The 25508-nt window shown below is 35.3% G+C and overlaps 1 protein-coding gene across 3 annotated transcripts in view; it reads left to right on the top strand.

The window, feature by feature from the left end:
- Nucleotides 1-25508, top strand: part of LOC129217194 (histidine protein methyltransferase 1 homolog) — a 70648-nt gene that overhangs the window by 24108 nt on the left and 21032 nt on the right. For all 3 annotated transcript variants that reach the window (XM_054851458.1, XM_054851457.1, XM_054851459.1), the window contains exon 3: nt 2911-2999. In XM_054851458.1, the coding sequence (XP_054707433.1) occupies nt 2911-2999 (89 nt within the window). The remainder of the gene's footprint in view (nt 1-2910; nt 3000-25508) is intronic.

Genomic DNA, 25508 nt, shown 5'->3' with positions numbered 1-25508 from the left:
CTTATTTTTTTCAGGTTTTTTGTAACAAATGCACCAAACTATTGCTTTTTTGTTGAATCCTCCATACATTCAATGCATGTGAAGCCAAAAAACAGCAAAAACCATGCTCATGTAAATACATTAATTTCTGATTTCTCAAAGTCAGCAGGTAAAGTGCCCCTCCTGATCCTCTTTAAGTGACAGGCCTGCCTTGAGAGGCACACCCCACAGATTGAAAGTACTGGCGTACACAGAGAACAAACAGCATTTGGTGTATAATTGAATTCTGATCAGCGAACGATGGAAAGAGATAGAGAAATTAACTGCTTTTTTCTGACACGTGACAATAAGTTTTAAAATGGTTATTTCAATAAAATTTGTTCAGTAAAGCAGGATTATTAATGGATAATTTTCTCTTAAGCTTTAATAACTAAAATGAGTAGTATTTTTTCCATTAAAATTTATTAAAGATGAAACATTTCAAAATAAAAATAAAAAGGAAAAGAGAGAGAGAGAGAGAAAGTTGAAGGCATTAGCTCCGATAGGACTCATAATGTCAAAATATTGACTGTAAAGCATACCTGATTAGCAGGCATTCAGGGGCTACTCGAAGGAGGTCACTGTGAACTTTCATAAACTTTTCTTTCCCAGAAAATTTTGTCTGACGATTTTTCAAATTTCGAGTATTTTTTTGTGAAATATTGCATTAAAAAGATATTCTCATTAGATGTAGTGATGTGGGTAATTAGGAATTTCATTTGGAAAAATCGAGAAGTAACCCCATCTAAATAGTATAAAATCGGGGAGCCCATGCATGTATTACACTAAACAGAATGGTACTTACCTATCACAGTTTTTTGACTTTTTGAAGATGGTTTCGTGGATGTTGATGATGATTTAGTAGTTAAAAATTGCTCAGGTTCATTTGATGTAGAAGGTTTGCTACATTTTCCCGTTTCAAGTCACCTCTTCATAGCCGTAATTGAATATGTTGAAAAAGTATTTTTACCAAAATAGGAGCGCTCTTCAGGTCACCTACTCTCAAGGAGACCAAAAGACCACATGAAATTATCTTTATTTTTGTCGGAACGTTTCCCAATAGGAAAGCTCCTTTTATTTATGTCTTTTTTTTTCTGGTCATCTTGTGCTTCTTTTTTCGTTGGTCTATCGGAAGTGACATCACAATATCCATCATTATGCTGGCTTACGATTTGCTTTTGAAATTGCACGTTAATTTTTAGACTCCTCCTCTCTTTTTTTTTTGTAAAGTAACGCTTTTTTGGTCCAATTTGAGATGCAGCAAACACATTTGAGAATCCGCGCTTCGGTAAGGTACTTTGAAGCCGCCTGTTGAATAATGTCAAACACATGATACGTCCTTTCCCTTTCTACCCCAAACTTAACCTTTGACCAGCTAAGTGGTCTTCTAAATTTTTGTGCATCCTTTGGACAGGGTGTTGTTGCCATCTGCAAAAAACCGCCAAAGAGGTCTGGTGTCTCATTTTGTTTGGGTAACATTGAGGTCGCTATAAATTGAATTGGAGTAACAAACACTGCAGAACTTGAAACAGAAACCTGGAAGCACCGAGAAACGAGATGAGAAAGAAAGGATCCCCCTTATTAGCACGAGAGTCGTAAAAAAGGGGGGGGGGGTTGTCCATCTAGTTTCAGTATCTCACAAGTTGTCCCGTTTCCCCCTAAATAGTAACAAATGCGCTGGAATGACTTTCAAGCTGGGGGCCCTTTCTAGCATCCTCCACTGAAGCTAGTGTGTACAGAGAGCAGAGCAATGGTTTGTCATTGAAGTTCACTTTCCGACTTTCCGTTCACTATACACATCAATTATTTTGCTTTTTTAGTTCATTTTTATTTTCAATGTTCATTTCGTTTTATTTGATATGAATTAAATATGGTAAATTATGTAATATGCAACTGTTTAAAGTCTTCAAAGCAAAAATAATGAATTTCATCCTGACAATTATCGAGGGGTCCGATTTTCAAATATTGTGGGTTCTGGTCTTCAAATATTGGGGGGGGGTCCAGACCCCTTGGACCCCCCCCCGGCCGCGACGCCCATGTACCCTATTACCCCGCATTATCCGGCATGCTGCAAAATTCGGGGGTCAGCAGATTTTTAATAACACTTGCCTGGTTTTTTCTGACATGCCAGAAAAATCGAGGTTAGGAAAAAAATACTATAAAAATATATGTTCATCTTAAATATGAATACAAGTTCTATACATATCCTATTAGTATTAATAAACAGTTTAATTTTGTAAAAATATTTACTAACAATGTCATTTGTTATTTTACTAAGATAATTATTGTTTAATAACGAATAATTTTATGAAAATTAAATTAAAACTAAGTAAGCAAATATTTAAGCAATAAGTTACTGGCCCTAAACCAGCGCTAATGAATTTACCATAGCTATTCAATAAATAAAAATTAAACTTACCTTTCTAAAAGGAACCTAAAATAATTTATTTAAAAAAATTATGAACAAATTGCAGTAACAATGATTGTTTCTGAATTGATTACTTTATTGGCATATAATTAAATCAATTAATAATGACCTTACATAAATAACAAGTGCATATTATATGCAATACAAATTTTTGTTAAAAGGAGGTTACTTTTGGGATTTATTTTTTTTTCCTTACAGTAATTTGCTTTCTGATTGGAAACTGAATTGGGAAATCTACTTTTGTTTTGTTGCAGAATAAACCTCGAATTATCCGACATGCCGGAAAATTCGATTTTCCCGGCATTCTGGTCAACCTCGCTTTTTTCCGGCATGCCGGATAATACGAGGTAATACGGTGTTTTCATTCTGAATTTGTTTTCTAGTCTTACGTTTTTAACAAATAATTAAAATGTATTTCTTACAAGATAAAGTAAATTGTTTCAATGTTTTCAATATTTTATTAGGAGGATTCAAAGTCTGGGAAAGTTGCCTTGATCTTTCTCAATTTCTTGTGGATGAAAATGTTATCAAACCATCTGATAAAGTATTAGAGGTAATATGTAATATTAACTTTGTGAACATGTTTGAAATTTTTATTTATTTATTATTGTTACTTTTTTTTTAAGAATGCAATAAAATTTCATTTAAAATTAGCTGAAAATTTTTTACAGGATTTGTCAGAAATGATAATCATTGATCCATAACTATTAGGGTGGAAGGAAAAATCAAAACTTGGAAAATGAATCGGCCAGGGTGCAAAAGTTGTCTTTTGAACCTATTTTCAGGGCCTAATTGCCGCACAGGCCGACTGGGCCTGGGCTTGGGGCTCTATTATCCTGAGGGGCACCAAATTATTTAAAGAATTATGCACAACATTACAACTATGTAAAAAATGTATGTATTTTTAAACTAATGACTTGGTAACTGCAAAAAAAGTTTCTCCAAGGAGATTTTTTTTTAGCAATCACGATTGCTTATTGTTCTCATTTGACTGTTTTGGCGTCCTTTGAATTTATTTTCCCCCCGCCTCCCTCTGCAGCACCACCGTCGGCCAGCCGCCTCAAGATGCTGCTCCTACAGAGAAAACAAGTCTCCAGGTTGGGTCACTTATTTACCTATCTTTACACATACACCTAAACACACACGCATACATACAGACATTGACACATACACACACACCTAAACACACACGCATACACACAGACATTGACACATACACACACACCTACACTGACACATATATGCATACACACACCTACACACACACACACTCATGCTTGCACACAGACACAAACACACACTCCTACACACATATACACACTCATGCCTGCACACAGACACACACAGGCCTAAACACATACACACACAACACACACTCGTGATTGCGAAAAACATAATTTGAATTCAAGATGTCAAAATTCAAATTATTATTATTATTTTTAATTCTGCCAGTAACGAATTCATCATGACAAAAATTATGAGGTTCCCCAAAGGGGATTCATGAATGCACATAAATGATTTACATAGCTCTGTGATAGACAAAGAGGACCCCAAAATGTATCCTGTGGGCCCCAAATCAGTAAATCAACCACTGCATTCCGCTTTAGAGTCTTCTGAGGGCCTCCAAATTATTTTGGGTCTGTTACCTCAATTTTAGTTAGTCAAGGCCTTCATACTTTACTATCACACATGCAAATTTTTTTCACTTTCAAGTAATATCTTCTGGTGCCCCTAGGCAGGGCCAGATTTATGGGAGGGGAGGTGGGGCTACTGCCCTCAGACCTCCACAAAAAAAGACCCCCATGATAAAATTTTTACAAAATATCCTAACTTTCAAGAGTCAGCAAATTTTACGTTTTTTCCCCTTTAAATTGTAATAATAATAATATAAAAAAATGAATAGCAGTAACTTTAGGATGTATTTACTATTAAAGTGCTGATCGAAAATATTGGATATATACATACATGTCAAAATATTTGGATATATATCAAAGTATTGGATATTTTCGGAAATATGATGATCTTTTCGAACCCTGATTAGGGGCCTCCACACTTCCAAATCCAGCCCTGCCCCTAGGCACTTAAAATGTTAACCAAAAAATTGGTATTTATGCAAATTTTAAGTTAAAAATTATGATAAAGGATACAAAATCAAATGTAGAGACTGACAGGGTTCGTACGGGTCATGGAAATGCTGGAAAGTCATGGAAAAAAAATAACAGAATTTCAGACCTGGAAAAGTCATGGAAAATTGAAATTTTCATTGAAAGTCATGGAAATTTATTTCAAGTCATGGAAAAATGTCTTGGACAAAGAGAAAGGAACAGTAGCTAAAGGAGCATTAGAAATCTTGAATTATTTAACAGTATGACACATAAGAGCTATTAAAAGTGGAAAATTGAACGATTCAAAAATCAAATCTGAATTTTGAAATCTCATTGCATCCACTTGTGTCGCAGCCGCTTGCCATTTTTTGCGATGTGATTTTACTGCCTGGACATCCCTTATTTTGAATTTTCTGTTATTTTCAACACTTCTTATGTTTCATATTTTGTAGCAGCAAAATTTCACGTTCATAGTTTTGCCACGCCCACTCAAAAAAAAAAGCAATTCAGTTGCATGCGAGTTCGATTGCATCATTATTAAATTTATCAGAGTTTATCTTAATTTTTTGAATGTTTTAGAAAATAAAGATCTTAAGTCAGGCGATAGAATACAGAAAAAGAGGAATTATAATGCTCTAAAACAGTAGTGCCCAACATACGGCAAGCAAAACTAATCCATGCGACCCACTGCTACGTTCAATGTCGGGAATTAAACGTGTTCTGGAATTTCTGAACCTATTAATTTATATGCAATTGAAAATATGCAAATTTGTAAACAAAACAAATATACTTTTGAATAAGAAGATTGATTCATTACTAAATGGTTTTTCAAAAAAGATGTGGTTTAGAAACATAAAGAACTAAACTATGTTGCTTTACTTTAAAGAACCAAAATACTGTCAAGTTACCTGGATGATTTAAGGCACTGTTGCACTAAAAGGCAACTTTTGAAGCAAATTTATTGAAACTTAGTGCTGACTCATTCAACCTTTGTCCCATTCTATATCATTCTGCCTGTTTTTTTAAAAAATATCAGACATTTAAGCATCATATTCGCTACACTGCATTTTTACTTTACTTAAGTTTATATGATGAAGATAAATAAGAATAGTTTCGTTTTTTTAAGTGTGCACTTACATTTTTTCCATTACGAGTAAGTGCTTCAATGAGGCTGTGGCATTCATATAGACCTTTTGCTAATGCTCATTTCCAAATAATACCAAGTTTGAGATTAAATAGTGCTATTCTCTTCGTGTAACGAAGTCATGAAAATTTTCATTGAAGTCATGAAAAAGTCTTGGAAAAGTCATGGAATTTTTCGATCCAAATAGAGTATGAACCCTGGACTGAGAATGAAAAAAATATGTATTATAACAGGACAAGGGGTCATTGTTTTAAGCCATTTAAATCTCAGGCTAACATAAATATTAGGAAAAATTATTATTTTAGCAGGGTCGCAGGGGTTCCCACAAGGGGGATTATGGCGCTTGTTGCGCCATCAAAATTTTTGGAGGGGGATTTTTTTTCCAGAAGGTTTTTTTTTTTAAAGATGAAATTTTTTAATTTTGGAAAGAAAAAATATTTAAACTTATTCAACAAGAAATAGATGCATTAATAATACTTTTTCCGCATACTCTTCAGGGCTGTTGCTGTAGCAACCCCCTCCCCGTTTTTCAGAAGTGCGGCCGACAATTTCATTTTATCAATGCAACTAACAAAAAAGAAAGGAAAACTTTTCATTGTTTTAAAAAATTAAAATAGTAATTATAAATGAACAAGTGAAATAATAGTGACAAAAAGTATTTTTTCTGTAAAATTGAAACAGAAAATGTAATCTTAAAATAGAATTTAGGAACATCCATGATTCTCTTCTACCAAAAGTATCTAAGTAAGAGCCGCGGAAAAGTACACTTCAAACATTTTTATTAACGCAAGAAAAAGGTATTCATTACAGTACACTCTTCATTAGGCTGCAGAGTGTGTTTGTCTGCCTAGTCGGAAACTATGGGCTCCGGCTCAAATTGAAGTATTGTGCATAGAGTGAAATTTGAATAATGGGAGGGAGGACAGGCGACCAAACTAACATGTTGCACGCCTTGTCTCTCGGCGGCCCTGGTTATACAAAACCATGCTTCATGGTTCTGCAGTTAAAAAAATAAATAAATAAATAAATAGGATAGGGGTCGCCAAAACATTCCCATGTTTTTTATTTTGGATGAAAAATATTGTCCTGAAAATAATTGCCAAGTGGAGAAAAATGTGCGGGTCGTCGAAATAAATTTGAAATAGAGAGATAAAGGGAAAGAAAGAACAACAGTTAAATACCAAGAGAGAATCAAAGTATTATATAATGAATACTCACACCAAGTGGTCTAAACGTTTGAATGTAAAAACCGTAAGTAAATCAAAGCTTGATCAAGAGATGCAAGTGGCATATTTAAAATAAAATGAAGTGGTGTAGAGACCTAAGGTATCGCAGAAAATTACCACATCCGTTCAAAATGTTAAAAGTCCTTTTTCTAAGGCCGCAAACACTTGTATTGCAAGAAAACAAAAATATCAGACGGGAAATTGAAAACTTTACTATGGAAAATCTAAGCAAATAATCGTGTTTGCCAAAGGAAAATTGGAGAAAAAAAATATTACCACAATATGTTTATCAATCATTGAAATTTACAATGAAGATAGGAAGGACGTAGCCAAACTAAAAGGAAGAGTGAGGAACTCCAAACCCTTCTTTTTATGTCCCCAAAGTTGGCCTCGAAGTGAGTTTTTAAAACTTAGGTTTTGAAAAATCCCGGGAAAACATTCTCAAATCTCTTCCCTTACCCTAACGTCATTAAAGATGGCCTACATCTAAGTATTTAGGACTGCAATTTCGAAAAACCGTGAGAGTGCTCCCAACGTAACCTCCGAGAAACCCCTCTAATTAATCATTCATCATCATTCAAGGCCGAATAAATTTTGTCTTTTGGACTTTAATTTAAAAAAAACTCCCTCCCTCCGAAACTGTCGTTCTCCAAATATTACCGAAGACCCTCAAAAATTTCATTGTTAAGGCTTTAATTCAGAAAATTTTTCGGGGGAGATCTCTAATGCCTTCTATTCCTCTAACAGTATTTAAAATTGTCTACGATTGTGTTAATTGAATTTCCATTTTTTAAAAATTTGCCAGGGGAGGACTCCGAATCTCTCCACCTATTAACATTTTCAAAAATCTTCTAAAACTGTGGTTTCAACAGATCGGAATTTTTTTGGGAGAATGACCCCCCCCCCCCCCCCTCTTTCGCCGACATCATCGAAAAATGTCTTAAATCTTGCTTTTAGTGCTTCAATTACGAAACAGTTCTGGTCTTGAGCCCCCTCCCCCTTCCCCCTTTCATCGATGGTTGGCTTAAATTACGTTTTCAGAGCTTTAATTTTAAAAACTGGCGGTGCACTAAATTAAAAAAAAAATCTACAATCGCGTTTTCAAGGTTTCAAAATTAAAAAAAAATTCGGGGGGGGGGGGGGGGCGCATCTCTCTTCCCTTTGATATCACCATCAGTGGCGTATCTAGGGTGGGGCGAAGAGCGTGGTCTGTCCCGGGCGGCACTTTGCTTGGGGGCGGCAATAGGGAAGTATCAACCTATCAAATATTCCAATTTTAACTATTGCACAATGTTGACAGGCTTACAAAACACAAAAATTCACCATGGCCGGATTTTTAAAACCAACGATTGATTTTTTATGAATTTTTTAAAGAGCGATGCGCAAAAAAGAGGTGTGGCCTAAAACGTCAGCAGCTGACGTCATTTCCCTGTTCCGATCAGAGCTGCATTTCCATGCCGTGTTGCGCCTACCAGGAGGTGAATAGCACTGTCTTTTTCAGCCTTTTTAAAGCCTTTAACCAGCATTTTTTCCATCATGGAGCTAGGATTCACGAAAGGTCAATCCAATAACCTTCCTCAAGTAAAGTCATTCATGGTGTTTGACTTTTTTCGAAAGGACGAGAGATTTAATGTCCTAGAAGTACGGGGAGTGAAACAACAAAGTTTCACCATTGTTATTCTTTAAAATTGTACGTACATATCCGTCTATGTTTGCAATTCATATTATTCGCATTAGTTTCCCTTATCAAGATTGATCATTTCCATTTGTGTGTCGATGGTTTTTTTTATCTGAATATATAAATTACAATGTAAGAGCGCTATTCCAGTTCTTACTTGGCGGCTTTTAATGAGGCGCGCATTTTGTAACAACCCTACTGCAAGTGATTCCAGTACTAAGTTTTAGAGCAGTTTTTGCATGAAAATTTTTCGCTTTGTTGGCAATAAAAGTTGATCTGCTTTTTTTTTTGTGGAAAATTGTTTTAAATCCATTAATACATGTTAATTATCCTTGAGTTTTTGTGCAACTTAGCAAAAAAAAGGAAAAATATATTTTTTTGCTCTTTTGATAAAAATAATAAATTTGAAAATGGTGTTCATTTCATAAAATAAGTACCTTTTTGCAGGTGAGAAAGGTCTTGTATATATAGAAACGCTTCAGGTGATAAACTGAAAATGTATTTTTAAATTATCAATTTGTAATAGTTAACATTTGAAGATAGTTTGAATGTTAAAGAGAAAGTATTAATAGTTTTTGCATTGTTGTTAAAATGGAAATAGTAATGCATCTATTACTTTCTATTTAAGTTTATTGTGCAGGGTTTAAATTCCTTTGTTTACTTGCATTTTTTTAAAAATATCTCATATGCTTATTAAACATTTATTTATGAACAGTTTTGAACATATATTTCAAACTGTATTTCTCACTTGACATAGTTTTTAATTAAAATGAAGTGCAAATTTTCATTTTCAAATTTTAATTAATAAACACACTTGAAAACACTTCTTTCGAAGATCCTGCTGGGACGGAACAATAACAAATCGCTTGTGAGGAGTTTTTTTAGATGTAGATACGCATCCAGGAACGAAGCAATACTTGTAATTGATTCTACTAGCCATGACAAAGAAAATCAAATTAAAAACAATCGCAAAATGCATTAAACCCTACAGACAGCAAAGGATTTTCACTAGCCTTTTATGCGCGCTGCTGTTAGAAGGCTCTTGTTTTCCGGCGCCTTCCCCCAAAGATCGCCAAGCACTTCTTTGTCCGAGCCAACCCCGGCGCCTCGAAGCGCGGCAGTGACGTCAGTCAAAGGACTTACAAGCAAATGACGTCACTCACGCGTGAACTTTAAAAAATTATTTTAAAAAAAAGTATTAGTCGTATCGTAAAAATTTTTTCGCAGATGATGTTCATGTATGTTACTCTATCATATAAAAATAAAATTAGAAAATCGAATACTTCCCTATTTCATGGTCTTGATGTGAAAAAAATTCAACGTTTCCCAATAGGGAAATCATGCTTTTGATCAATTACTGGATGCAAAAAAAAAAAAAATTAAAAATTAAAATTAATTTGAATTCTGAAATTTTGAATTCAAATTATGTTTTTCGCAATCACGAACTGAGACAGGACCCTACTCATTGGAGTTATTATTTCTAGAAACAGCTCCTATCCCCCCCCTCCCCCAAAGCCTGCCTCTCCTCCTGGGCGGTTACTAGTGTTCACTCTAGAAAAAAAAAGGGCAGGGTGCTGGCCTTTGAAAGGTGCATCTTTTTTAAAAAGGGCACTATTTCCACGCGGTGTCCCCCCACCCAAGACCAATGATGCACCACTCAAAAAGTACTGAGTGCCCCCCCCCCTACAAAAAAAATTAAGAGAAATAACACTTAAAACACCTTGCAAAAATTCAAACAGTCTAGTCTGTACCATGACCCCCCCCCCCCCCCCCTTGATCGCCATCACCACTGACTTTAGTATTAAATATGATTTCATCCAGAAAACGCACTTGTCTTCACAATAGGGTTAACTTACCCCCCCCCCCCCCACACACACAAATGCTGAAACTTGGCTTTGGATGTTTTTCAACACTTTTCAGGCCATAATTTTAACTACCTATAAGAGTAAAAAAAATTCTAGGCATTTCAAAAGCCTTTGAATTTCAATTTAAGAAGAACAGTATTTAATTACTGATCTCCCCATCCTAACCAAGAAACTACCTAGTAATGTGCATTGTGCCATTAAGTATTTTAGTAGACATCAAAATTTTGATGAGTGTGAATTCTCCTTTTTTAAATATATTACACTTCAAATAGAATAATTAACTTAAAATACTGTGTGCCAGTGCTTCAAAAATGCAGTGATAGCAAGTTGCAAAACTAAAAAGACTTTATTTCAGCTTTATTTCCTAGTCTTGGAGTTCAAATTCATAACACAAATGTGTTGGCAGATGTATGAGTTCCTAAATGCAATGAATAAGCAGCTTGGGCCAAGCTAAGATTTTTTATCTTAGATAATTTTTGTGAAAATTTAATATTTTGGCATTTTAATTGTGTGATTTTTAAAAAAAAATCAATTGTATAATATTTATAAAAGAAAAAGAAACAGTGCAAGATTATTTTTGTTAGAAAAAAGCACAAGTATGTCAAAAGTATGCTTTTTATTATGTCAATAAGTGTTTTAAATAATCTGTTATATGAATCACACACACACACACAACACACATATACAAAGATAAGAAAAATGCTTAGCAAAAAGGAAAGAATTGAATGAACGCCCTGTCAATGCGATGTTTCCATTTCAAACGGCTTTTTAGAGGGGGCTGGGGATGGGGGTTAAAAATCCAAGATATTTAAAAAATACCCTTGCATTTTAGCCCAGTAAGCTTTGTACTATGTTCTTCTTAGGAAACAATCAGAAAGTTAACTTTCCAGAAACAGATATGAAAAGATTGCTACAGAATCACTAGCAATGCGCTGTAATTAGCTAAGCCTAATTTCCACGTGCAGACGAAAAACGGACACAAAGGGCTGAAATGTTAGGAAATGGTCCTATTCCCTCTCTCATTGTTGATTCTCAGAAGATCAAGGATGGGAAGGAATGAAGCAAAGATCTCTCCCTTCCCAGAAGACCCCCACTCCTTCCCACAACCTTTCAAAAACCAACCTTCAGTAGAGGGGAAGAACATGCCTTTGTTTCCTACTGATAAGCCTGTTTGAATTCTGAGAATCTCATCCCCTCTTTGCCTGGGTGTTTGCTTCCCCTTTTGTTTATGGGGCCGTTTTCAGGGTGAAATTCTGGGAACAAGGATAAGACATGGGCATTTTTACAGATGATTGCTGGACAAATAAAATTGCCCCGATATCGTGGCAGGTCGAAACGATGGTTGAGGCATCTTTTTAAAAACACAAGGTGCAATTTCTTATTTTTGAAAAGGGCGGGGCGCATTTCGCGATCTAAAAGAAGGGCAGGGCGCATTCTGCTGATATGGAAAAGGGCAGGGCGCTGCACCCTTCAAAAACGGCCTAGCGGGAACACTAGCGGTTACGTGTGCATAGTTGTGTGTGTAAGTGTGTAGGCTTGTGTGTGTGCGTAAACCTGTGTGTGTGCACGTAGGCATGTGTGTGTGTATATGTGTGAGTGTTTGAGCGTGCGTGAGTGTTGGACATGAGTGCCTCCGACCAGGAGAAGCGGATAGCTCAGGACTGGAGCAGCCGCCCCGCGCTGCCGGCAGAGGACGGTGGGCGGTGGTGCTGCAGAGGCTTCTGGTGCAAGCTGAAAAAGGCACGGAACATCAAAAACAGTCAAATGAGAACAATAAGCAATTCGCAACTCCAGCGCTCGAATACGCTACCTTGCGGAGATTTACAAAACTGCCGACAAAACTAAAACATTGCGTTCCATGTGTTCATTTTGGGCAAAACAAATAGTTTGTTATGTGTATTTTTTTTATTTGCGTAATTCATCATTTGGAATCATCATCCGCAACAGCGTAACATCAAAAATATCTGATATAAACTGTGAGTACACATTTTATTTATCTTGTTCTGAGTGAATTTGAATAAATATCAGCTTTTTAATTCGATGAAAAAAAAACGAACTTAACAGCATTGACTGGACACTTTTCCTTAACCTAATTCGACATAAATGATTTAAATAACCTTTGTTACTACAGTATCCTACTGAAATAGATAGTATGCAAATAAATTTTCTTGAAAATATTTATCGCAGAACAGATTGAAAAATCCAGAAAGAATGTTAAGAATTTGAACAATAAAAAATAAAAGTTCGCCAAAACTCTGTTTATAGGGTTATGGTTTTAAAATTGTGTGAAAGAATAATGTATCTTGACAAGATTTCGCATATCAGGTAAATCATTTCCATGACGAATGAACTAAATGCATGATTTCTTTTGATATCCAATCATATAGTCATAGAAATAAATTATCTAGTATTAAACGTTACTCTTGACAGTCTGCCACGTATGTGCACTATGTGACAAAAATGTCAACAAATGCCGGAAATGTCACGAAACTAAACTTAATATGTACTAATGTATAGAAAAAACGGTACAGAATGAAAATGCCGTTCGAAGCGAACCAAAAATTTATGAATTCCGAATTCAACATCGTGAGAATGGCTGCTTCAGAACAACTTACTGTGTGTTCTGCATAATTTTTTACTTTCGTAATACTTTTTGATTTCTAATCTCTTTCTACATGGATCAGAATAACCAAAAGACTTTGAAAAATCTTTTCTAATGAATAAAGAACAAAAAATCATACATGCGAACAAAAATATCATTTCCTAAGTTTAGAAGCAATTTATACGTTACAGCGTGCGTTTGTTTTAGTTTTTTCCTCCGCCATTTAACAGTGACTGCAGCGCCCCCTATAGTTTGTTGGAGTTGCGAATAGTAATTACAACAGTAATATGAAAATTTTGAATCAAGGCTTCTAAGAAGCAAAAATAAATCTACAGTTATTTAAATACTTGTAAACTCTATTTTTTTGCACTCTTTGGGTAACATAGTAGAACTTTGTGTGTGTGTGTGTATTATTTAATTAAATAAATAAATCGCACGGTTTTTTTAGTGATCTTTGTTTTAGTTAATTCAAATTTTGGAAATTCTTCCAATTTTTATATGCTCAAATATCGAGCTTTCGTTTCTAACTGAATACTATTTCGTTCTTTATACTTATTGCTATTTGACTTTTATGGGTATGGAAGAAGTTCTATTTTGAATCAGGTCAAAGCGGGTGTCACGTTACAGCGTGCGTTTGTTTTAGTTTTTGCGTCGGCCATTAGACAGTGGCTGCAGCGCCCCCTATAGTTTGTTGGAGTTGCGAATCGTGATTGCTCAAAAAAACTTTTTGTTATAATTTGAAGTTAGCACTTGATTTTAAGAAAGTTACTTGGAAACCACCTTATTAAAAATAAAAAACAAATATTTTGTGAGGAAAGTTAGAACAAGAGTAAGAAAAGAGATGTCTGAAATGGTGGAAAATTAATTGCTCATTTTCGGGGGTAGCATTATTTGTTTCAGAAGTTGCTTTAATAGGTCACTTATTACAAAACTTTTATTCAGACCAGAATGAATTTATTTGTATTTTATAAAAGTACTTACTCACAACTCAAATAATAACTGACTAATCTTACTGCTTTATATCAGCAAAATTCCTATAAACAATGAGTTTCAAACTGAGACATTCTCTCGCTCTCTGCATATTGGAACATGTGTTTGAAACAATTAACGGGCCTCCAAAAGCGTACCCCCCTCCCCAGTTTTCTGACCTAGCGACGACCCTGGTACTCTCAGGGGCGGATCACGCATAGGCGCATGAGGCGATAGCTGGGGCCTCCAGCAAAGCAGGGGGCCTCGGAGCTGCCAAGTGTCACATCCTCAAAATTATGGTTTTCCATGATAAATCCTCAAAACTCATGGAAATTGATAGATAATCATGGATTTTAGGCGCGGGATGATTGCTCATTGCTCCCAATAGAGATAGGGCCCCCTGAGTCTTAAGGGGCAACAGGCTTCAGGTGCCTCTGTTTAGATTTCCCCAGGAGTTTGGATTTTCCTCATTCTTCCCAGAATTTCAGTACAAAATAGTATGTTTTTAAATACTCCGCAAAACTATTTAGTACTTTCCGATAAAATGCAGTTAGTCTTGCTAGAATGATTTTTCCCGTTCCAAGCAGTTTTTTGGCCGAGTACTCCGTACACTCGACCACTTACTACTCGGCTGAATAAAGAATATTCATCTTGTTCAAAAAAAAAAAAAAAACACTATTGATCACGAAGATATTTGCTTTAATTGGAATAGCCAAGGACAGGCCCGGATCTGCCCCGCAGATCCCGCAGTGCGGGGGGGCCCACCTCCGTAAGGGGCCCAACGGCCCAAGAAATTGAAGGAAAAATTTTAAAAAAAGAAAAAAAAAAACTAGCACTAAGATTTATTAACATTACAAATATACACTGCTGACCTCTAGAGAAGGACCCTACAGATTTTGATGCAGGGGGGGGGCCAAAATTTATAGCTCAGGGCCTGGCCAAGAACGTGTCTAGAGGGGGGTTAGACCCCCCCCCCCCCCCCAAACAAACGATAACCAGTCGTTATTTGTCGCAGCATTATATCAGTCCTCAAAATATCCCAGTCGTCATTTGTGAGATTATGCCCGAGTCGGTGTTTTTAAGGCAAGTAGGAACTTTTATTAAATGGGATGTAACTCGACGTAATTCGACCTCTTCGAATGGTCACTTTTCTTGACGAACAATTATATTGCCCTTCCTTATCTAGAAGGGAGCCTAAGGGATCAGACAGATCTGTGGGGGGTCCAGATCGAAGCCATCGGCACAATGGCACAGCTGTGTTTTCTTTCTTTACTTTTTGGAAAGTTTCCCGCTTTCCCACCAGTAACCAACCCGTAACAAAATAGCTTTATGACATATTTAGTTAAATAATTAATTTGGAAAACGCAGGAATTTTTTCTTTTTTTGGAGGAAGAACGAAGAACGTTCGTCATTCGCTGTTTTGATTCACTCGTGCTCGTGAACGTGCTTTTGCTCTGTCTTCAATCAACGACAAGACCATTCTTTTTTGAGATAAGTTTAATGATATGTTTTAACAACTTTAATTTTTAGAATAATGCTGCTATCATGGTGTTAAATGATGATATGGTGTTTTGAACAAATAGGTTTAATGGTACAAAGGTATAGCTTTTGGAAAAAAATATACTGTTCATTCTTCTTTAAATTATATTTCCATTACAGAGAAAAGGAACATCTGTTGATTCATTGCAAAAACGCTTTATAAAATTACTATAAAAATTTTAAATGCCTCTGCTGCGAAAGTAGTTGATTTTGAGTGTTCTCCTTCTTTCATTGGTGCCATTTGTTTGTAATATATTTTACAATTTCCACTTCATAAAGATTGATTTACTCATTAAAGGTAAACGTTTTATATATAAACTGTAGTTGGGGCAAACCTAGCCTGACAGCGTCGTAATGCAATAATTAAGAATTAGACCTGCATAACTTTCACAATGCTGCCAGGTTAGGTTTTCCCTAACTATAGAAGTGTTTCAGTTTTATTTTCAGGAGTGTAAATATGCCATATTCTACACAGGCAAAGAGCGTGTTTTAATGCTTCGCAAAAAAAAATGATGGTAATGGTTTAAAAATTTTATTTTAAAAACATAGGCTTTTAGATTTACTTGAAAACTTCTGAAGAATAAGGATTTTCGAACTTTGAATTTCAGAAGAAAATAATTCCAGGAAAATACTGTCAAAAAATCTGGATACTCAAAAATTCTGATGTTTCTTTTATATTTTTTTCATTCTGTAAAAGTACTACGAAAGAAATTCATCATCCAACTGAAGTCAAAAAATAAATAAATAAATAAAGGAACGAAAATAAAAGGGCTTTATTGATGACTTATTAAATGACCCTCGAAAAATTACTGACCCTAATGTTACAAAATATGATCTTAAGAATCGCCTTTTTAAGACTTAAATTTCAGGAAACATTCGAACAAGGTTCCCCGAACTGCCTTCCTTTAATATTATAAGAAAATCAAGTTTTTTGGACTACACTGGTGCCATTTGTTTGTAATACATATTACAATTTCTACATCATAAAGATTGATTTACTCATTAAAGGCAAAAGTTTTATAAACTGTAGTTGGGGCAAACCTAACCTGACAGCGTCGCAATGCTATAATTAAGAATTAGACCTGCGTAACTTTCACAATGCTGCCAGGTTAGGTTTTCCCCAACTATAGAAGTGTTTAAGTTTCATTTTCAGGAGTGTACATATGCCATATTCTACACAGGCAAAGAGCGTGTTTTAATGCTTCGAAAAAAAATGATGGTAATGGTTTAAAAATTTTATTTTAAAAACATAGGCTTTTAGATTTACTTGAAAACTTCTGAAGAATAAGGATTTTCGAATTTTGAATTTCAGAAGAAAATAAACAATTCCAGTAAAATACTGTTAAAAAATCTGGATACTCAGGAATTCTGATGTTTCTTTCATATTTTCTTCATTCTGTAAACGTACTACAAAAGAAATTCATCATCCAACTGAAGTCGAAAAATAAATAAATAAATAAAGGAACGAATATAAAAGGGCTTCATTGATGACTTATTAAATGACCCTCGAAAAATGTACTGGTTACAAAATATGGTCTTAAGAATCGCCTTTTTAAGACTTAAATTTCAGGAAATATTCGAGCAAGGGTCCCCGAACTCCTTTAATATTATAAAAAAATCAAGTTTTTTTAAACTACACTTAAAAAAACTTAATTGGAATAGCCCCTGAGTAAAAAAAAAAAATGCTGAAGTTTAGGACCATAATTTTTGAACAAATTTTCACGGAAGAGATTCAGCACCTCTTTCTTGAAAAATTGTTTATCATGTAAAGTTTGTCTACAATTGCGTTTTTGAAACTTCAATTTCGAAAATAGGGAGGGGGGGGGGAGAGAGAGATAAATTGATTTCGATCTATTTTAAAAAAAAGATTGATTGGGGGCACTCCATTGGCTCCATCCCTTACCCTAACGTTGATAAATATGGCCTATAATCGCGTTTGTATGGCTTCAATTTCTACTACTTTCCGCTGAAACACCTGCACCTTTTTGTTCCCAAACATCAGCAAAGAAAGTCTAAAATTACGTTTTTAAAACTTCAAGTTTCAACATTTTTCCGGGGGGAGAACACCTGGACCCCCCTTCACTTCTCAGATCACAGGTTTTCTCTTTTCTTTTTTTTGTTAAGTGTCCCTCCCTCCAAAGACTTTTTTCTGGTTGCGCCACTAAATTACACTTGCATTGGAAAACTGGGTAAAGCTGGGATTTTGCTAAATGCCAGAAATCGGGGGCTCGGTGGAAATCTCCCCTTGCACTGACTAAGTTACGAAAAAATGTAGTTTTTTTTGTCAGAAATGTCGTTTTTTCCCTTTTAAATAAGAATGTAACTGCGCCCCCACCTCTTCCAAAACTTGTTTTTTATCATATATATATATATATATATATATATATATATATATATATATATATATATATATATATATATACATTTATGATTTTCTGTATTTTTAATATTAATAAACTATATCGTTTTTGTTGTGTCAATAGAGGGCCTCCGGATAAGGCTGCGCCTGGGGCCTCACAATCCCATGATCCGCCACTGGGTACTCTTTCCAAAATTTAATGACCGTGTCTCTTTTTCAATGAAGGGAACATCACAGACGGCGTGGAGTTGGTGTTCCTTTCAAAGCTGGATCAGACGATTTGATTTCTTTTCATTTTTAGTAGCACAATTTTGCATGATGAATGCATGTGTCAAAAATGATGAGAGGGAGAGAGATTAAAAATGCTTTATTCTTTGTAATAATTCTGATCAGTATACTGTAGTCTTCCATTAATTCATTTGCACCTCGACAATCGTTAAGAACTAGTTTTGAATTTTGCAAATAACATATTTTTTATCCTTCTAATCGACAATTAATATATTTTTTTTATTAACGAGTTTAAGCTTATGACGAATTTTTCTCATTTCAATTTACTCTCATCTTCTCTACCATTTTTAAACTGATTGTTTCAATTTATCATTAGATGGTTTTTATTAAAACTTTCAGTGATGTTGGTTTTCGCTGATGGAGGTAGAACAGTCTGTTCTTAAGGTGTTTAAATTATTTTTCGTACATCATATTTACTTTCTTCTACATCTGATATGTATAGAAGGATATCCGATTCATGAAAATTCTCGAGTTCTGATATTGGATGTGTGCTGAATAGCTGAATCAATCTTTGAGAATTTTCGAAACATATGTCAGGATGTGTCTGATCCATCTTTTTTGGATATGCAACTTCAATTTTGGAAAACTTCCACGAGAGCGCCCCCACTGTAGCACCACAATAACACCCTCTTTATACCACAGAGTGTAGTACTGCAATTTTGAAAAATTTTATAGGAGAGAGCCCCTGATTCCACCCTCTTTCCTTAACACTATAAAAGACAAGCCTAGAATTGAGTTTTTGGAGTATCAATTTCAAACAATTGCCGGGATAATGGCACAGAAATTCAATTTCCATTAACAATATCAAGATCTATCAAAACTGCATTTTTAAAGCTACAAGTTCGAAAATTGAAGTGGAGCGCCCCCCCCCCCCATTCTCGTCAACATTATTAACTAGTATGTTGTGGCCATCACGAAACTTTCTTCTATATTTTTCTTTTTTTTTTTCTGATCCCTCCCCATGCTTGACAGTATGCAATATTCCCAACAAAAACAAAATTACACATGCAAAAGCTAGACGACCATCCCAATGTCTGAATTATTGCAAAAGCAAAGCAAAGAGCGAAAGTTATTTTAAAAGCCTTGCTTGAATTAATTACAAATATTTTATTTGTTAACAAACATAAGATGGCAACAGTTAAAAATTTTAAATCATTGAGATAATATTTCCGATCATTTCCATACAATTAAAATCACGAGAAATACGCAGACGACAATCTATTACGATTTATCTTTCTTATTGTTGCATTAATAAAGCTATTTTTATTCGCAAAAAAAGAAAAAAGATCAACACCTCTCTGAGCGATTGGCGTCAAAATTGAACCAAAGCCTGTTTACATATGGATTAACATATATTCCAAATTTCAACCAGAACATAGTATTACTTCTTGAGATAGGGCACTCACAATGGAAAAAAAGAACGGGCGATTGCGCTACTCCCTTTCTAGCTGTTGACACCAAAATAAAAATCAGCTCTTATACCCACTAAGGGCTACTTGTTGATAAATTTTTCTTTCATTCCGTTCATTATTTCTTGAGATACAGCAGTCACAATTGACGACAAAAAACGTTCTATAGCTCAACCCCCGTTTGAGTTATTGACACCAAAATTGAATCTGCACCTGTTCCTGTTGATGGCAACATATGGACCAAATTTTGTTTGATTCCGCCAGTTACTTCCTGAGGAATAGCAAGCACGCGTAACTCAAAAAAGGTCCCATTGCTCCACCCCCCTTGAAGGAATTCGCGCCAAAAACCAATGGGCACAAGTTCACATAGGGGCACATATGTGTACCAAATTTCGTTCAATTTCACGCGGTAGTTTTTGCTGTAGAGGGACCACAAAAAACTGGTCACACACAGATGTCACACACACAGACAGACAGACATTTTCCAAAAATAGTCGAAACAGTGGCGCCGACTCCATGGGGCCTGAGGGGGCCCGAGCCCCCTCAAAAATATTTTTGAGGGGGCAGAGCCCCCCCCAATAAATCAAGAAAATTATTAGTCATTTTATGCTTTCTAAACTCATAAATTTATCTTTTATTTTCCTTGTTTAAAGATAGTTTACCTTGTAGAATACATTCAGTAATGAGTTAAAACAAATAATTATTATGGTAGTAAGCAGGTTAACTGAAAACGAGTGGTGTGAATAATGATGGTGTTACGGTGCTGCAAGCACGCTAAGAATTTGTCCCAGTGCGCGAACTTACGGGTCAAGTCTGTTGCTAGTGGGCAGCGCTGCGGCGCGCTCATCTATGCTGATCTGGAAAAAATATATGAGACTTTGATTTTGTATATTAAATGGGAGGCGTGATAGTTTTGAATGCTTTTAGAAATTGTGTTTAAAAGGAAAACCATCACAAAATGATGATCCTTTCGCTTCTTCGGAATCGAGGTATACCAAAGAAGTATGAAAATAACAAAGCCAGCTCACCACACACTTTCAAAATCCCGAAGTACTACAAGGCAATACATTGAGGTTTGTGAAATGGTACAATCTTGCATTATTGGGCGGTTTACATCAACTGGACTCACATAGGTCATTGCAGTTGAACAAGAGTGCTTGCTTTTATTAAACAAAAGTGAAACAAATTTTGAAAAATCAAGTGAGTTCTTCAAAAATGACCTAGACATTGAGAAACTGCATTTACACTTGAATATGTCAGCCGATATCACTTATGAAAAAACAACTGGTCTTAAAAACATGCGTTAATTAAATTACCTTTTTACAAAAATACTGTGCGTGTTTGTAATTATTGTTTCCTTTTTTCAAAGCCAAAAAATATGTGTCAGGCTTGTCGAGTTTTCGGGGTTCTAATGTTGATTAAATGACTTTAAAATGCTTTAAAAAAGACTTTGAAGCTCACTATTTTTGATCTCAAATTTAGAAAATTTCCCAAGGCAAGACCCCCTCCCCCCCCCCCCCCCCCGCCCTTCACAATATTTTTTTTTAAAGTCAACATCTCTAGGAGTGCCCTTCCATGCAAGTCAAGTACCCTACCTTTTTCAATGCCTCGCTACGGCACTGCACGGCTCCCCGTAGAAAAGAACAAAAAACTGTCTCTTTCTAAGACAAGTGACGTGATCCAGTTGAACTAGAAAATTTGTATACCATTTTTTAGATTGTTTTACGGTAAGAACGCCATGTCACATTTGTCTGTTTAAATTAAACACCAGAAAATATGTAAATTGGCATTTTCAAGGTACAAAAATCTGACCTTTATTGGGGGGGGGGGGGAACCTCCGTGGGATTGCATAACCACCTAAACCCCCGGTGATGTGTAGCCCCCTCAATAATTTTTGCAAGTCGGCGCCTTCTGAGTCGAAATGAACTCAGCACACCTCAAAACGTTCGAATCCATCAAGATTCGAAATTGGAAAATTTGCACGAATCCACTACTTTCTTCTATATCTAATATATATTAGATATAGAAGAAAGTAAAAAAATCATGTTAAATTTAGTTTTTAGGGCTTCATTTTCGAGAAAATTCCGGGAGAGCTTCCGAAAACTCTTTTTCTTAACGTCACAAAGGTCGGCTATAATTGCAATTTTAGAGCTTCAATTTTAGCAAACTGCTTTTCCCCCAACCATAGATAGCATTTTTAAGACTTTAATTTTGAAAATTTTCCTGGGATGAACCCTACGATCTCTTCTTTCCCTAACGTTATCACAGATAGTCTAAAAAAGTTTCAATATTGAAAAATTACCGGGAAGGGCACAGCAAACCTTTTATACCCCTAACATCACCAGAGATCGCCTAAAACTGGTTTTAAAACTACAATTTCAAAAAAATTTCGGGGGAGAAACCCCGGGACCCCCTATCTAAGGGACATTAAAATAAGATTCATATTGCATAGATTCATATTGTGTGCATTTAGTGATGACTCCATTCCAAGCCAGAAAGTGGAATCCACTCTTCCTGTAATTGTTCATGCTTTTGAAAAAAAAAAGAAAGGTGTAGCAGAATTCAGGGGTACCCAAAACTTGATTACTCAAGGTGCACGTTGTAACATTTGGGAAGGCAAGGCGAGTCAACAATCCAACAATATTTCAATTCAAAATGCTATTTGTTAGCGCTACACCCACCCCCTCCCCCGATGAATTTGACTGGAAATTACACACTCTAAAAATTGTTATATTTAAGAGTGTCCCATTTTATGAAAAAAACTTCCTTTACCCAATAGATGGCGCAAAATGTTGCACCCTGGTTGTGACGAAAGCATCATGCTCGTTGTACGTTTTAGCCGCAAACTAGTTTTACAACTGACAGGATTTACGCGACATCCAGAAAAGGGGATCTCTAAACCGGAATTTGTGTGGAGGAGATATTGTTCTTCAGAGGAGTCAGTGAGGAATGTCTTTCATTGTTCGAAAGACACCCCTCAAGTGCCTTCAGGCATTGACAGCGCGAAGGAATCGGAAAAGCAAACAAAACCGCTGCAGAGAAATGAGATGAGAGCATTTTTGCTTCGATTTGAAGTTTAGATCAGAAATGATTTCGTTATAACAAGGGTTCATCTTTTTAACCGCGGAAACTTCGGTAAATTTATCGCAACATATTTTAGAAATGTCTTCTTTTTGGCTATTAAATCTACTAATAAAAGTTGTCAATCTAATGTAGTTTTTTTTTTTTTAAATATTAATCTTTAGAAGCTTTGTTTCCTTCATGCTGAATTTATAGAAATTGCTAAATAGTAATAGAAAAGACTGGAAAGTTTGTTAAATCAGACTTGGACAGTTTAAAAGAAAATTGTCTTTGAAAGGTCACATTTTTTTAATCTTTACGAGGAATTTTACCTTTTGTTCATGACAAAGGTCCACAAAAATTACCATGGAATTACAGAGAAAACTTGGTGGTACGAATCTTTTAAAATTTTGAAGAAGAAAACATAGTTTTTTACGGCATTTAACAGGGCCCAGTCGTGCAAAGAGGGGGAGGAACAGCTCCCCCCCCCCCCCCGAGATCGATCTTAGTTTTCGCCTAACTTGGAAATAGTCGGGGGGCTACGGGGAAGAAACTGCAAATTGTGATAAAATTATGAAACTCGGCATGCTTGTAGACATTGTATAAACAAAAATTTTACAAAGGGGAGGCATTCCAAAATCCCCCCCCCTGGCGGCCATTTTTGGTCCAGAACCAAAAACGGCGATTCTTTTAAATTTTCGTTATTATAATTTTTTTAATCATTGGTTGTGTCATTCCATGGATGTTTATTACATTTTTTATTATTTAAAACTCCAAAAAAATCTAATTTCAGAAATAACTTCACAAAAAATGGTTTTTTAAAAATAAAATCAATATTTTTAAATTATGAGTTCTCTGAAGTGAATTTTTCCCCCATAACAGAATTACAGGTTTCTGAATTTGAAGATACATTACATTTGTGTTATATCAAAGTAGGATTCCAGTTATCCAAACTCTAATTGCCCGAACTGTCCAATTATCCGGTCATGATGCCCCTCGTTTTAAATGACTGAGCACGCATAATTGAAACTATTTGAGAAGGGTATAATAGAATAAGGACTTGAAGAAAAAAGAGAGAAAAAAATTAATTTTCAGACAACATAATTCTAATAGAAAGAAATTTAAAGTTAATTTTAAATTTCTGTTCATTATTATTATCACTATTGTTGCTGTTTTTAATCCTCTGTCACCCAATTGATCATCAGTAAGCTTTTTCTCATTTTATAATTAAAAAAAAAAAAAAACATATATATACATAAACAAATTCAAGTTTTGGAGCACCGTATCAAAGCTGGTGCTTTTAAAATTAAAGTTTATTAGATCATAGATTTCAACTAACTTTAGTATCTTTACTGAAACTTTGAAGGAGTTGATTTTGTGTGTGTGTTATATACAAATATACGTGTACAATATACGAATTTTGTATTAACTTATCCAATTATTTAAGACATTTTTAAACACCCTTTAAACTGTTCCAGACCATTTCTTAACAATATATTACCGTTTCTTGCATAAACAGCTGAATTTTTACCGTATTTTTAAAAAAACAGCAGTATTCAAACGATGCACAATATCAATTATCAATGGGAGAGAGAGACATGAAAAAAAAAACAGTACGGTACATATACAGTATGCAGTAATAATAAAGCACTACACTGTAATAGTACTATACAGTATTGCTGTGCTATCTTCGATCAGTGGCGGATTTACATTCTTTTCAAGGGGGTGGCGGTTGAAAAACGTGAAAGCCATATTCCTCCCCTCAACCCACTACGTAGGGGGGAGGGAATCAATTACCCCCTTTTAGCCTGTATTTTAAATTTTAATCACCCCCTATCACCCCTCACAAACTTATCGCCCGCCTCAAGAGTTAAATCTCCCTTTTGGGGGCTATCACCCCCAGGGTTAGAAACCACTGTTCTAAATCATAGCAAAATGTATCATCATACCAGTATAGTGTAGTCCATGGAAGAAAAAGGTTGGAAGATACATATAGAAATATAAAAATTATTAATGTTCAAAAAAGAAGGGAGGGGCGAGCTTCGGTTTCAAATTAAAAAGTGGGTAATGCTGTCCATCTTCGACTACACTGTCTCAACTTAATTTAAAGCAAATTTGTGGAATGTACTTGATTGAAATTAATAGCGAAAGCTAGTAATTCCTTTAATTCTATATTATTGGTTTTCGAAAATGACAGTTACGGAGGGGGCGGTCGTCTCCACCACCCCCCTGGTAAATTCGCCACTGCCTTCGAACCATTTTTTAGAGTTTCAAGCGTTCAAGAATTCGTTATCTTGTCACAAATTTTCACTTTTTCCTTCTATCTTCACAAACATAGCATGAAACAGCGTGCTTTGGTGCAGAATGTTTCATCACCTTTCATATTTAGAATTTAAAATATTAAAAGAAAATTGTGGAGTTGTTATTTATACACACTAACAAAGCGATGTTTTGACTAGCGCTGGGTGGGAACTAGAGCATTAGTGATGCTAAAAGGATGAAAGTATATTCACGAAACTAATATTTAGTAGTAAATAGCGAAGCCGTCATTTTGCGCCACGATTCCTTTCTAAAAGTTTTCGTGTTGTGGGTGAGAAATTAGCGTTAGCTCTAACATTCGTTACTCGAGAAAAACTCGTGTTATAGGCATTTGGCGTAAGTTGAATCGCTTTGGAGCGGAAGCCGACTGTATATGAGAGATATAAACGTTCAATTTTGATTGGGGAAAATGTAAATTTTTCATACATTTCACGACAGTATATTTTTGAGTATTATAGTTTAAAGTTGATTGTATTCAAAACGTTGATCAGAATAAAAC

The sequence above is a fragment of the Uloborus diversus genome, chromosome 2 (assembly GCF_026930045.1).
Source record: "Uloborus diversus isolate 005 chromosome 2, Udiv.v.3.1, whole genome shotgun sequence".
Classification (NCBI taxonomy): Eukaryota; Metazoa; Arthropoda; class Arachnida; order Araneae; family Uloboridae; genus Uloborus; species Uloborus diversus.
The sequence above is the reverse complement of the archived record's forward strand: the minus strand, read 5'-3'. Positions and strand labels throughout refer to the sequence as shown.